Source organism: Canis lupus, chromosome 8 (assembly GCF_048164855.1).
Source record: "Canis lupus baileyi chromosome 8, mCanLup2.hap1, whole genome shotgun sequence".
Classification (NCBI taxonomy): domain Eukaryota; kingdom Metazoa; phylum Chordata; class Mammalia; order Carnivora; family Canidae; genus Canis; species Canis lupus.
Genome location: NC_132845.1, coordinates 18648843 through 18662574, shown reverse-complemented (window position 1 = coordinate 18662574; position 13732 = coordinate 18648843). Strand labels below are relative to the sequence as shown.

The 13732-nt window shown below is 39.7% G+C and overlaps 1 protein-coding gene across 2 annotated transcripts in view; it reads right to left on the bottom strand.

Annotated features, from left to right (window-relative positions):
- Positions 1-13732, bottom strand: part of LRRC8C (leucine rich repeat containing 8 VRAC subunit C) — an 84431-nt gene that overhangs the window by 34579 nt on the left and 36120 nt on the right. For both annotated transcript variants that reach the window (XM_072834401.1, XM_072834402.1), the window contains exon 2: positions 2228-2369. In XM_072834401.1, the coding sequence (XP_072690502.1) occupies positions 2228-2365 (138 nt within the window). In that variant the 5' untranslated portion in view covers positions 2366-2369. The remainder of the gene's footprint in view (positions 1-2227; positions 2370-13732) is intronic.

Genomic DNA, 13732 nt, shown 5'->3' with positions numbered 1-13732 from the left:
CTAATGGATGTATGTCCTTCCTCTCTTCATTGGCATCCTTTTTTGGGGGTGGAGGAAGGGAAAATGTTTTCAGTCTACAGATAAAAGCAGCATGGGGTTAGAAATTAAGAGCAGAGATTTTGGGGCCAAACTGCCTGGGTCTCAGGAAGTGTTTTGCCATTCACCCTGGAGGTTTCCTTAAGCTCTCTGTGCCTTTGTTACCTCCCTGGAAATGGGGGATAATAATAGTCCCACATCTTACAGTTGCCATGAGGATGAAATGAGTTAAAATATGTCTGAAGTATTCAGAAGAGTACCTGACAGTTAGGAAGCACTATGTGTTAGCTATTATTGAAATCAATTATTATTTTTAGAGAAGGAGAGAGGGGGGTGGTCAGGAGGGGGAAGGGCAGAGGCAGAGGTAGAAAGAGAATCCTCTTTTTAAATTTTATTTATTTTTATTTTATTTAAATTCAACTTGCCAACATATAGTATAACATCAGTGCTCATCTAATCGTGTGCCCTGCTTAACGTGGGAGAGAGAATCCTAAGCAGGCTCCTTGCCCAGCATAGAGCCCAATGCAGGGCTTGATCTCATGACTCTGAGATTATGACCTGAGGCAAAATCAAGAGTTGGATGCTTAGCCAACTGAGCCACCCAGACACCCCTTTCTTCCAAGTTTATCTTTCCCTCAGCTGATCTACCTGAAAGTCACATCTACCCCATAGTCTTTAATTTCCATTTGCTTTTCCAACCACTCAAACTATGTTTCTGAAAGAGCTAAACATGCTACTTTTCTCTCCTTAGTCCATGGGTTAGTTGTATGGCTGCCATCATTGATCACCCCTGCCTTTGACTTCTGAGCTCCTCCTCTCTCTTGGTTTCGACCTATCTGTGTGGCTGCTCCTTCTCAATCTCCTGCAAAGGCACCCCTGTTTCCTTTGTTCATGCTGTGGTACTCCTGACATCATCTCACCTGTCACATTCTCCTTGGTGAGTCCATTCACAGGCATGGCTTCAATTCTACACTGATGATACCCAATGACTGCCAGTCCTACTGACAGTTTTCTAAAGATATCATGTTCTTCCCCACAGCCATTAGAACTTTATTTCTCCTTTCTGGCACTTTTGCCACCCCTAGCTCCCTCCCCCTGACTATAGTTGGTTCTCTAAGTTTTTGTTTTTGTTTTTTTTAGATTGTATTCATTCACTTGAGAGAGAGTGAGAGTAAGCACAGACGGAGAGGAAGAAGCAGACTTCCTACTGAGCAGGGAGCCCGATGTGGGGCTTGATCCTAGGACCCTGGGATCATGACCTGAGCTGATGGTACCCTGGTTCTCCAAGTTGTAATACAACCATCCCCTTTCCTTTATTCCCCAAGCCCAGTATTCACCTCTGCATGCCCTTAGTGCTTTAGGTTTATCTCTATCATAATATAACACTTGATTGCTGGTTTATTTAGTTTCACCCAAGTAATGAAATATCTATCTATATCTATCTATATCTGTATCTATCTATCCTCAAAGTATAGTGCCTGGCACATAGCAGGTATGCAAAATGTATCTGGATTCAATATATGAATATACAGCATCTATATAGAATAAATTTTGATTGGGTTACATACATTGTAATTCAGAATAAACATGGAGGGAGGCAACTAGGTGGCTCAGTCAAGCGTCTGACTCGATTTTGGCTCAGGTCACAATCTCAGGGTCATTAGACTGAGCCCTCTCTTGGATTCCATGCTCAGCCCCTACTCAGCTTGAGATTCTCTCTCTCCCTCTCCCTCTGCCTCTCCCCCCACTCATGTACACACATAGGTGTGCAATCTCTCTCTCTAAAATCAATCAATCAATCATTGAGTAAAATAACATCTCATCAAAATGTTAGTTCTTTTGGAAAATTCTATCAGGCATTAGTATAAGGTAAAGAAAAGAAGGTTCCCTTTTGGCAATGTAAATCACACTGTGGCTGTCACATGCTATATTTTATTATAAAGCCAACTTTGAAAGACGAGGGATTCCCTCTGATGTTAGTGTTACTTGGCTACAGTCACCTGCTGTCTGGGCTCAGGGAGTTCAGTACAATAAGTGTGTTGGCCTCCCTGCTGTGACCGTAAAGGTCGTAGGCAAGGCAAGAAGGGCAACTAGAACTCAGTGGCTAAAAATCCCCCTGCCAGCTCTTTGTAAAGGGTCTGACAGCTTAGTACCTTGCTCCGGCTTCATTCGACTGAGTCCAGGCACCTACCTGGAGCGTACATCCAAACACACCGATCATCAGCATCGCCACCGAGAGGTAGTCGGTGAACACATCCCACCACGGTTTCAGCACGCGGAAGGCAGGCTGCTGCTCAGAGAACTGCCGGAATTCTGTTACCGGAATCATGTTTCTAAGAAAAGAAAGGTGGTGAATTAATTTTTCTGCATGCACAACACACTGTGTTAACAGCCTTTGTATTTATTTATTTTATTTTATATATTTTTAAAGATTTTATTTATTTATTCATGAGACACAGAGAGAGAGAGAGGCAGAGACACAGGCAGAGGGAGAAGCAGGCCCCACAACACAGGGAGCCTGACGTGGGACTCGATCCCGGGTCTCCAGGCCCAGCCCCTGGGCCGAAGGCGGCGCTAAACCACTGGGCCACCCGGGCTGCCCCGTTAACAGCCTTAGCAATGCTGCTGCAGCCCAGGAGAAACAGTCTGGACTAGCCCAGGAGTTGTTGTGGCCCGAGTGCTTTGTTGGCCAGAACCAGTGGTGAGTGCTTTCCACAGGGAGGAGGCAAGTCCTTTCCCTGGCTACCATTCCCTAAGTGGGTTCCCTTTGGCTCCCCGGGAACCGCAGAGACCAGGGCCAGGGCAGAGCATTATTTTTTGGGCTCTCCCGTCACCTCAACAGACTACAAAGATGCTAGAGAGAATAGAGTCCAACCCTTGAAATGCTTCTGTCATTTACCTTCCTGTCCTGGTGGCAGCTTTAAACTATATTAAATGTAATCTCAGCATTGGCTTGTGTCAACTACTGGTCTCTCTGTGAGGTAACAGCGCTTGCTCCCGGGAAGGCAGATGACTTTGCCACATAGTCCTGGTCTCCTGAGAAGGAAGACCTCCGAGGTGGTGGTTGCCATAGGGGGTGGGGGTGCTTTGCAAAGGACCTCATTTTTTCTTGCCTCCCCTGTTTTTATCCCTGTGCTTTTGGCTTGATCTCTTTTCTCTATTTTCTGTATTCCTCATATTTCATCATGAACCTCAAATTTATCCTGATTTTCTCCTCTGAGAAATCCGTTGTCCCTGGAAATGTCCACCTCCACCGAAATAACAGGAGGTAAATGATTAAGATGCACCGGAGGCTCTGGGGAAGGGGAGAAAGAGACACATGCTCTTCTGGTCTGTGTTGTACTTTCTCCCGGCTCAGGCCCACTGCCTTTACTGTGATCTGGGACTTGAAGTTCATCGCCCCGCTACTGTGAGAAGGAATGTTCTTTTCTTATCTTATGGCAGCCAATGTGGGACAAAGAGAAAATTTCTCTCCCTTTTGCCACCTTGGGATCCAATAATCTAGCTCTCTGCATCTGTCCTTGTTAGTCCTAAGTAAAGAGCAAGGGCAAGGCTACATTTGCTGCTTATTCTCCCAAGCTCTGTTTGGGTCATGGATCTTTCCTTCCCGAATCCTGAATTAAGGGCTGTACAATCAATAGCCCAAAGCAAAGCAAAGCCTCTTTTGTTGACTTCACTGGTGGTTATCTTTGGAAACCATTATAACATTATCCATTCTGTCCTGTTGCTTTAGCCGACTTCCTTAAGCAGAGATTTGTCTTCTTTGTGGTTTGTTCCCTTAACACAATGTTGAAAATTTCAACAGCCCAGTGCCACTCTCACCTATGACCTACTGACTGGACGTCTGTGCAGCATTTGATACGATTTTTTTTTTAATGATTTTCTCATTTTATCAAAACACAACTCTCCTTACTCCATTCTGTTACTATCACTAGGCTGGAAGCTTCTTGAAGGAAGAACCTGTATGTTATGCATGTGTGTTCTCAAAACATATGCTGCTAGCAAGTCACACAAGCTAAATAAAGAACTTTGCAGATTCCTAGCATCCTTGACATTTCACACTAGTTCAAAGTTTGATTTCCTGATACTTCATGGTCTCTTTGCTTCTCAGTGAATCACTACAACCTCACTGCCTCAAGTATTCCCTAGTCCCAATGGTTGAAATGGCGGTCGCAGAGGCTCTAACTCCTCTTAACCTCCAAGCTCTGCTTCAGAAGCTACTGTCTTACTATTATTATTATTATTATTATTATTATTATTATTATTATTTAAAAGATTTTATTTATTCATGAGAGAGAGAGAGAGAGCAAGCAGGGGGAGGAGCAGAGGTAGATGGACAGAGATCTACAGAGGTAGATGGACTCAGTAGACTCTGGAGCACGTTGTAGGGCTTGATTCCACGACCCTGGGATCATGACCTGAGCCAAAACGAAGAGTTGGATGCATAACTAGTTGAGCCACCCAGGCACCCCACTACTGTCTTATCCTGTGCTGCATCCCCATCACTTACCACTGTGCCTGGCAAACAGGAGGAAGCCCTAAACAACTGTTGCTGAACACGTGAATGAGTGAATTCAGATGCTTATTCATGGAGCATTGCTCCTCCATATCAAATCTGGGGCAGCCCTAACCAGCTGCACAGTCAGTGCTAACAAGGACTGTACCTGTGCTCTAGTCTACATTTTTTAAAAGATTTTATTTATTTATTCATGAGACACACACACACACACACACAGAGAGAAAGAGAGAGAGAGAGAGAGGCAGAGACACCGGCAGAGGGAGAGGCAGGCTCCCTTCAGGGAGATCAATGGAGGACTCGATCCCAGGACCCCAGGATCATGAGCTGAGCCAAAGGCATATGCTTAACCACTGAGCCACCCAGGCGCCCCTCTAGTCTACATTCTTGATGGATTTCTTAGTTGTTTCTTTCATGGTAAGTTCCTGTACACCTTGGAGGCAAATGGGCTCATTCTTTAAAGTGAAGAACAATTTCAGGAATAAAATGCACCAGCATAGAGCAGTGGTTTTCAATTTTTTTCATCTCAGGACCCCTTCATGCTCTAGTATTAAGAAGGACCTCAAGGAACATCTTTTACGTGGATCACACTACTCAATATTTACCATATTAGAAATTAAAGCCAAGAAAATTTAAAATCAATATATTAACTAACAAAAATAAGCCCATTACATGTTAAATTGTATTATGAAAAATAACTCCAGTCTTAAAAAAAATGAGAATAATGGTATTGTTTTACACTATTGTAAATCTCTTTAACCTCTGTTTAATGGAAGATAGCTGGATTCTCATATCTGCTTCTGCATTTAATCTGCTGCAATATGTTATTTTGATAGAAATTTATGAATCAAATAGATATGTAGTTGGAAAATAGAGGAGTATCTTAACAGCCTTTTCATATAATTGTGGTTATTAATTTTTGATAATATATCAAACTGACTTGGTTAGCTGAATTATAGAATCTGAAGACTATGTCAATGAACTTTTTAAAATTCATGATATTAAAACTCATTCATCTATCTTGCACTTCAAATAGATCTTTTACCCACACATGGTTTGTAACATCATACATTGGTCATCAGGAAAATACTGGACCACTGAGTTAAGCAGATCTCCCAAATGTTAACAAATTATATTTAAAAAATCACATTCATTTATACCATCACTGCTTCCATGAGAAAAGTTTTAAGGAATGGGAATTTTTCCAAAATTCTAATCACTACTTGAAAGTTTGATTTTCATTTCTGGCAGCAAATAGTATCAGTGGCTTTTCTTGAAGCATTAGACTCACTTCATTCATTTTGAGAAAATAACTTCCACATGCTATAGTCCAAAAAATCAGTTGTTTTAGTCAAGTAAAAATGGTGTAATATGATAAAGTAGCTAATTCAACTTTCATCTCAAATAAGAACTTTTCCTTGAAACAACCATTGTACTGTGAAATGTAGCAGAAATGTTGTATGTATGTAATTTTCTCCATCATACAGTGCATTAATACAATATGTAGTCAAGGGTTGTGAATTTTAAAAACAATTTTTATTGGGTCGATAAGGACATTAAATGAAACTAGCATTTTTTTCAAGTTGTCAGTGTATGCCAATGAAGAATATATTCACCACAGTACAGTCTGATATCTCTATCTTGATTCATGCTAAGATGCCTTACCCACCATCGCTTTTGCACCATAAGAGAAAAAGGCAAAGAAAAATCTTAGCCTTGAAAAATAGTTTTGACTTTGCAGACTCCTTAAAAAGGTTTAGGCCACCAGGGTTCCATGAACCACACTTTGAGGAGCACTGAGGTAAAGGCTCACTGTTTTCTTTATCTGCAGCTCTTGTTAAAAAAGCAAACCCTGGGCACTTAGAATAAGCAATGTTCTCTGAGCCCTTGGCCTAGTTGTCTTCACAGGCATTAGTCTCTTAATATGGAAAATAAAGAGAAACTAAGGAATCTAAGAAACTTAAATATTATGCACTGCCTCCTAATTCTGGCACAGCCTAATTAAGACGGGTTGTTAGAAGACATACAAATGGCCAAGAGACACACGAAAAAATGTTTAACATCACTTGGCATCAGGGAAATACAAATCAAAACACAATGAGATACTACCTCACATGGGTCAGAATGGCTAAAATTAACAAGTCAGGAAATGACAGATGTTAGCAAGGATGTGAAGAAAGAGGAACTGTCTTACACTGTTGGTGGGAATGCAAACTGGTGCATCCACTCTGGAAAACAGTATGGAGGTATGGAAGTTACTCAAAAAGGTAAAAACAGCGGCATCTGGGTGCCTCAGTGGTTGAGCGTCTCTGCCTTTGGCTCAGGTCATGATCCTGGGCCCTGAGATCGAGTCCCACATCAGGCTTCCTGCAGGGAGCCTCTTTCTCTGTCTCCCTATGTCTCTGCCTCTCTGTGTCTCTCATGAATAAATAAATAAAACTTTTTAAAAATTGAAACTAAAGCTACACCATGCCTCAGGAATTGCACTATTAGGTATTTACCCCAAAGATATGAATGTAGTGAGTGATCCAAAGGGGCACCTGTACCTCAATGTTTATAGCAGCAATGTCCACAATAGAGCCCAGATGTTCATCAAGAGATAAATGGATAAAGAAGATGTGGTCTATATATACAATGGAATATTACTCAGCCACCGAAAAGAATGAAAGCTTACATTTGCAATGACATAGATGGAACTAGAGGGTATTATGCTAAGTGAAATAAGTCAGTCAGAGACAGACAATTATGATATGAGGAATTTAAGAAACAAAACAGAGGAGCATAGAGGAAAGGGAGGGAAAAAATAAAACAAGATGAATCCTAAAAGGAGACAAACCATAAGAGACTCTTAATCATAGGAAATAAACTGAGGGTTGCTGGAGGGGACAGGGGTGAGGGGTGATGGACATTAAGCAGGCCACATGATATAATAAGCACTGGGTGTTATATAAACTGATGAGGGCCACCTAGGTGGCTCAGTCAGTTAAGCATTGACTTCAGCTCAGGTCATGATGGCAGGGTCCTGGGATCAAGCCCTGTGTCAGACGCCCTACTTGGAAGGGAGCCTGCTTCTCCCTTTCCCTCTGCCTGCCACTTCCCCCGCTTGTGCTCTCTCTATTAAATAAATAGATAAATAAATCTTAAAAAAGACTGATGAAAAACTGAATTCTACCTCTGAAATTAATAATATATATATATGTTCATTGATTCAATTTAAATAAAAAAAATTTTTTTTAAAGATAGGTTGAGAAACAGCTGGTCAAGATGACATATCTTTTTTGTGTTAGAGCTCTTAATGCATTTCACCTCTTTGGGTGAGTGTATGTATATGGGCATGTTTATATGCATGCCATGTATGTGTGTACATATATACTACATATGAATGTATGTAGACAGACATAAAATACACACACACACAGAGAGAATTTATTATTTTAACATATAAGTCTCAAAGGTGACATCCAGCACAGCAAAAATTCTTGGAATTATTTTTTAGGCAAAAAAAGGGTGGGGATAAAAAAGTTGATTTAAAAACTCCAATAACTGGGCAGCCCTGGTGGCTCAGTGGTTTAGCGCCGCCTTCAGCTCAGGGCATGATCTTGGAGACCCGGGATTGAGTCCCACGTGGGGCTCCCTGCATGGAGCCTGCTTCTCCCTCTGCCTGTGTCTCTGCCTCTCTCTCTCTGTGTGTGTGTGTGTGTGTCCCTCATGAATAAATAAATGAAATCTTTAAAAATAAAAAAATAAAAAATAAAAACTCCAATAACCAAAGAGAAGGCAGACAGGCTTTATGCCTGCTGATTGAAAAAATAATTTTTTTTGTATTCTTTCACAAATTTCAGCACCTCTGACAAACATGCATTAACAGGGACTACACTTGATTTCTCTTCATTATTATTGTAGCTTCTGATTGGTTTGTTATCATTTCAAGAGTTACTGTTTCAAGCTGAAGGAATCACTTCTGAATAAACTGCTTGGGTTTAAACAGTTCTTTCCCCTAAATATCAATCAGCTTAATTTTATTTTTTTTTCTATTTTAGAAATGTAATGATTATATTTCTTCCAACTCTGATTTCTAACTTATTATGTAAGAGTTTAGTTTACCTAATTACATGATATCTTTGGAAATACGGCATTTCAATTCAATCATGAGATTCTGGTGTCCTAATTGCATAATTTTTACATTATTTTATATATCTGCCTCTGTGTCCTTTTGCAGAAATCCATGTGTATTTCCCTTATGAAAAACACTTACTTCCAAAACTCATTCTAATGGCTCTACAAAATTTACTTCTCAAAAAGATCCTATCGTATAATCTTTTGGTAAAGAATATTGGTAAAGTTAGTTGCAAACCCAGAGTTTATTTCTTTCATTTATTTGGCTCTTCCTGAATAATCTGTCTTCCTCCCTCTCAGGAGAATCTTAATATTTCTTCTTCAGAATTAATTACACGGAGCAAATTCTGCTCTATTAACCCTTAACTTTAAGAATATTAAGTTATTCTACTTTGATAGAAACCTGATTGCTAACACTATTCTCTAATGCCTATTAGACAGCTATGGCCAGCATTGGCTTTGTTGCACATTCTTCTGGCAGTCGGAAAGTGGCATCACTTTTTTTTTTTAAAGGATTTAACTTATTTATTTAAGAGAGAGAACATAAGCAAGGAGGAGGGGCAGAGAGAGAGGGAGAAGCAGACCCCCTCACCCCTCACCCCCCACCCCGAACAGGGAGCTTGATGCAGGGTTCAATCCCAGGACTCTGGGATCATGACCTGAGCCAAAGGCAGACACTTAACCGACTGAGCCACCCAGGTGCCTTGGCATCACCTTTAGACAGTACAACCATACATAATTCAAGGGAATAAGAACCCATTCCTAATGATAACAGGTATTATAACTGTAATGTGGGGAGTGGCTCATTACAAAAATGAATTTAAACATTCAATCATTCCTTTAGAAAATTCAGTAATTCCTGAGCACATGAAATATAAATTCTACAGAAAAGAAATCCACACATATTGTTCATCTACATTACTAAATCGAATGGCCAATTCTCAGCCCTCACCTATTTGCTCTATCAGTGTATGAGCAGCACAAGCATAATTTGCCCATACTTGACTTTCAGGATGCCATAGCCTTTAGGTTTTCCTCCTCTTTCCCTGGCTGTTCCTTCTTTAACTCCTTTCCTGTTTTCTCCCCTTTTCCCTGACCTCTGACTTTGGAGTCCTCAGTGTTCAGGTTCTCTTCTCCTCCCAAACTCATTCATCCTCTGGTGATTGCATCTAGTCACAATGCTTTAAAGAGCATTCATACTAAACACAAATTCAGATCTGCATCCAAAGTCATGGGCCTAGCTGTCTACTAGATGGCTCTATCTGGATATCCATCAGACATGTTAAAGCAGTATGTCCCAAAACAACTCCAGTTCCAATCTCTTGTTCCTATCTCCTCCTAACTCTACCAAAGCCCTGTTTCTCTTGCAACTTTCCTATCTCAGTTGATGGCAACTCCATCTTTCCAGTTGCTTAGGCCGAAAACCTTGGAGTCATCCCTTACTTTTTTTGGCTCTTACATCTCACATCCAATCTGCCAAAATATATTGTGTTCCTTAATTTTTTGTCTGTCTCCTACAAGAATGTAAGTTTCATGAAGGCAGGTACTTTTCAGTTCTATTTTGTATACTGATATATCCCAACTACTTAGAAAATAATGCTTGACAATACAGTAAACACTCAATATTTGCTGCATAAATTAGTGAATATGTAGTAAATTTAATAAAGAATGGGGGTGGGATGCCTGGGTGGCTCAGCAGTTGAGCCTCTGCCTTCAGCTCAGGGTGTGATCCCAGGGTCCTGGGATGGAGTCCCCACATCAGGCTCCCTCAAAGGAGCCTACTTCTCCCTCTGCCTATGTCTCTACTTCTCTCTCTGTGTCTCTCATGAATAAATAAATGAAATCTTTAAAAAAATAAACAATGGGGGTGCAATGGCCTTTAGCTTTAGAAATAATCATTGTAAAGGCAAAGTGTGTCTCAAAGTAATGTCATGGGAGGAAGATCCCATAGCTGCAGGGCCAGGACATTAGCTGGTGTCCTGAGGCTAGTGTAGGAAAGGAGTGCAAGTGAGGAAGAACATAGAAATACCATGATTTATTTAGGGGTTCTTCTCAGTTGTACCCAAAGCCTCCATAAATCCAAATAAAGTCATCAGGATGTGCTCAAAACATCAATCATAAAAATAAAACAAACTGCTTATCTTCTGGCAGTGCAAAGATGAAAATAAAAAATGGGAGGAAAATGCCAAATTTTCCAATTCTTAAAATGAGACCTTTCTCTCCTGGGAGAACATGACCCTACATTGTGTTTTACTCTGTAGTTGTAGTACACATGACAAAATATCTCTAGAAAAATCCACCAAAGAAGATCATAATTACATGGTTCTATAGAAGTATATTTAATTAAAAGAAAACCATAAACGAGTTGTAACATTTTAGAACCTGAATGGCACTTCAGAGGTTATCTAGTCAATAACTCTCCTTTTATGAGTAAAAAACTTGAGCTGAGAGATTAGGTGACTTGCCCAAGGAACACAGCCAATGGTGAGCTATAACTTCTAACCAAATCTTACCCTTTACAGCTCTTAGTTAATATTACATCATGTTGATCCTTAGAATTTTAAACTAAGAAACAAAGGGTTTAAGTAGAATTTCTCCTGTATCCAATTTCTCTTTTCATATCCCTATTTGATAGTATAACATTTAAAAAAGCTATTATTAATACATTTAAATGATTCTTTGAGTTCTACTGGCCTCACAGTCCCATAAAGCAAGAATTTTGGAGTCAGAAGGCATGGGAAAAGGCAAGTGAAACTGGCAACCCAATGGGTACTTCTGTATTATCTCTTTGCATATTTCCATGATGTCATATGTTAAATTAATGGCCCAATCACATTACTTGGAAAATACTCGAATTGAGCTTAAACTGTTTTTCTAAGGGTGGGAGTGGTAGTGGGAAGCAAAAATTACTCTCACCTAACAATTCTCATTCTCAAAGAAAAGATATACCTCTTTCTCATTATATCTTTCACACATTAGAGAAGAACCTCTTTAATCATTCTATTTCAGGTCCTACAGCTTAAGGACTTTGCCTTACATGATAGTTTTCACAGTTATCTTTATTGTAGTCAGAAGCTTTTGAATCCACTAAAAATTTGTTATATATCATGATCAACAGCTGACTTTTTTCTCTCACAAGCATGGATTACCTTTACTAATGCACTTGCTATAGAATAATGAGAGTGTCAGATATGTCAGGCAGTATACTAGGTGCTAGGGGAATGGAAGTGAACAAAACAGAAGACAAGGTGCCTGTCCTCACCTATGTGGACTCTCATGAGAGAATGTGTATTAAAGAAATTCCTACAAAAGCATGAATTATAATCGATCTGCTTTGTAAATATGACTGATTAGTGTTTCCTGCACCAATGATGCATTTATAGAAATTATTTTTATTTTCCGGAAGACAGGGTTTATATCTTGTTGATCTCTGTCTTCTAGAAAACAACACAATGCCTTAGAATGGACCCTCGATTCATATTTGTTAAATCAAACCAGGCCTGCATATACACACATACTTACACACAGATACACCCATTTGAGCATTTTGTAGTAAAGAACAAACTCTCTTACTATTATCCTGTTATAAAGCTTGACACTGCAATAAATAAGAGTGACTATTACCGACTGTATAGCTTCACATTGTAAATAATGATTATTCAAAGAACATGCACTTCTGAAGAGAATGAGAAGAAGAAAAGAGTCAGGAATAATTTATAATTTCAAAGTTAAGGATCATTGAAATTTTAATGTACAATGTTCTGTCACTAGTGCTAAAGAGGATATGTCGATCGATAAAGACTCCTTAGGTCTAGGGTGTACCCAATGGCCAAGAGACAGAAGCCAGATTCAAACATGACAGTCTTTGTTTATGACATAATGGTTTGTAATAGTGCTCTTCTAAATCTTGGTGAGATCTTAAAAGGCTTTGCTTTCTTTGGAATTTTTCTCAAAGCGCTTCAGCTTCATTTATATGACACTAATAACTAATGCTTATTGTGTACATTTCAAGTAAGTTTGAATTCAGAAATCTATTCTAAAATGAGGCTACATGGTGATCTAATAGTCTTAAAAAGTGATCATAAAGGGTTATCATCAAATGTCACTCACTGCCTTCCTCATCTCTATCATTCTGAATTTACCAGAAGTCTACCAAAGAAATATGACTTGGGCTCTCTGCATCCCACTGGTCTTCTTGGTCACCTCTTCATTTCAGGTTGTTTCTCTTTCCTTTAAAGCAGGAACAGTCTCACAAGAGGCACAGTGTACACATAAACCTCCACCCCTTCCCCAGTAGAATTCTTTTTTTTTTTTTCCAGTAGGATTCTAAACCTTGAAAAGACTGTATTTCCCCCTCCGACTCTTGATATCATTTAAATGTGATTCAGACATGATTTCAGTTCATCTTATCAGTCTTGACTTCCAAAAACTAAGTCTAGGATTCAAGTGAGTAAATCTGTAATGCCTGCTTTGAAGACTCTCCCTTCCTTTAATGGACAAAAAGAAACTGAGATTTATCTCCAGTCCAGTTTCACACCCCTGAGCAAAGAAAGCCCCATAGTTACTGTGAACATATGGTGCAGGCCAGGAAATCCAGACAAAACAAGCACTGGTCATGAGGTCAGTCTACCTGGAAGGCTACTTCCTTTCTGACAGGACAGCCAGCAGAGAATGGTGGCAAATACGGGAAGATTCTCTCCTTCAGAATTGTAAAACTGAAAGCTCTTACTTATTTTCTACTTTTTGGAGTTCAAAGTGGTTTGAAAAGCTAGAGGTCACCTTTTGTTGCATATTGTTAGCTCTAGGGCCTAAAATGCTCCATAGAGTGAGTTGAATTCCTAATGATTCTATTGGGGAAAAGTTGCCTTGTCTGTCCCAATAGGCAGTTTGGCTTGTGTTACAAATAGTTTTCACAAACAAAGATAGATTGATACTTAGAAAAACAGTCAACCAAAAGTATGACAGGTAGCTAAAGCAACTTATTATCAAGAACTTTCCCGCTAAGCTTTTTTTTAAAAAAGATTTTATTTATTCATGAGAGACACACACAAAGAGAGAGAAAGA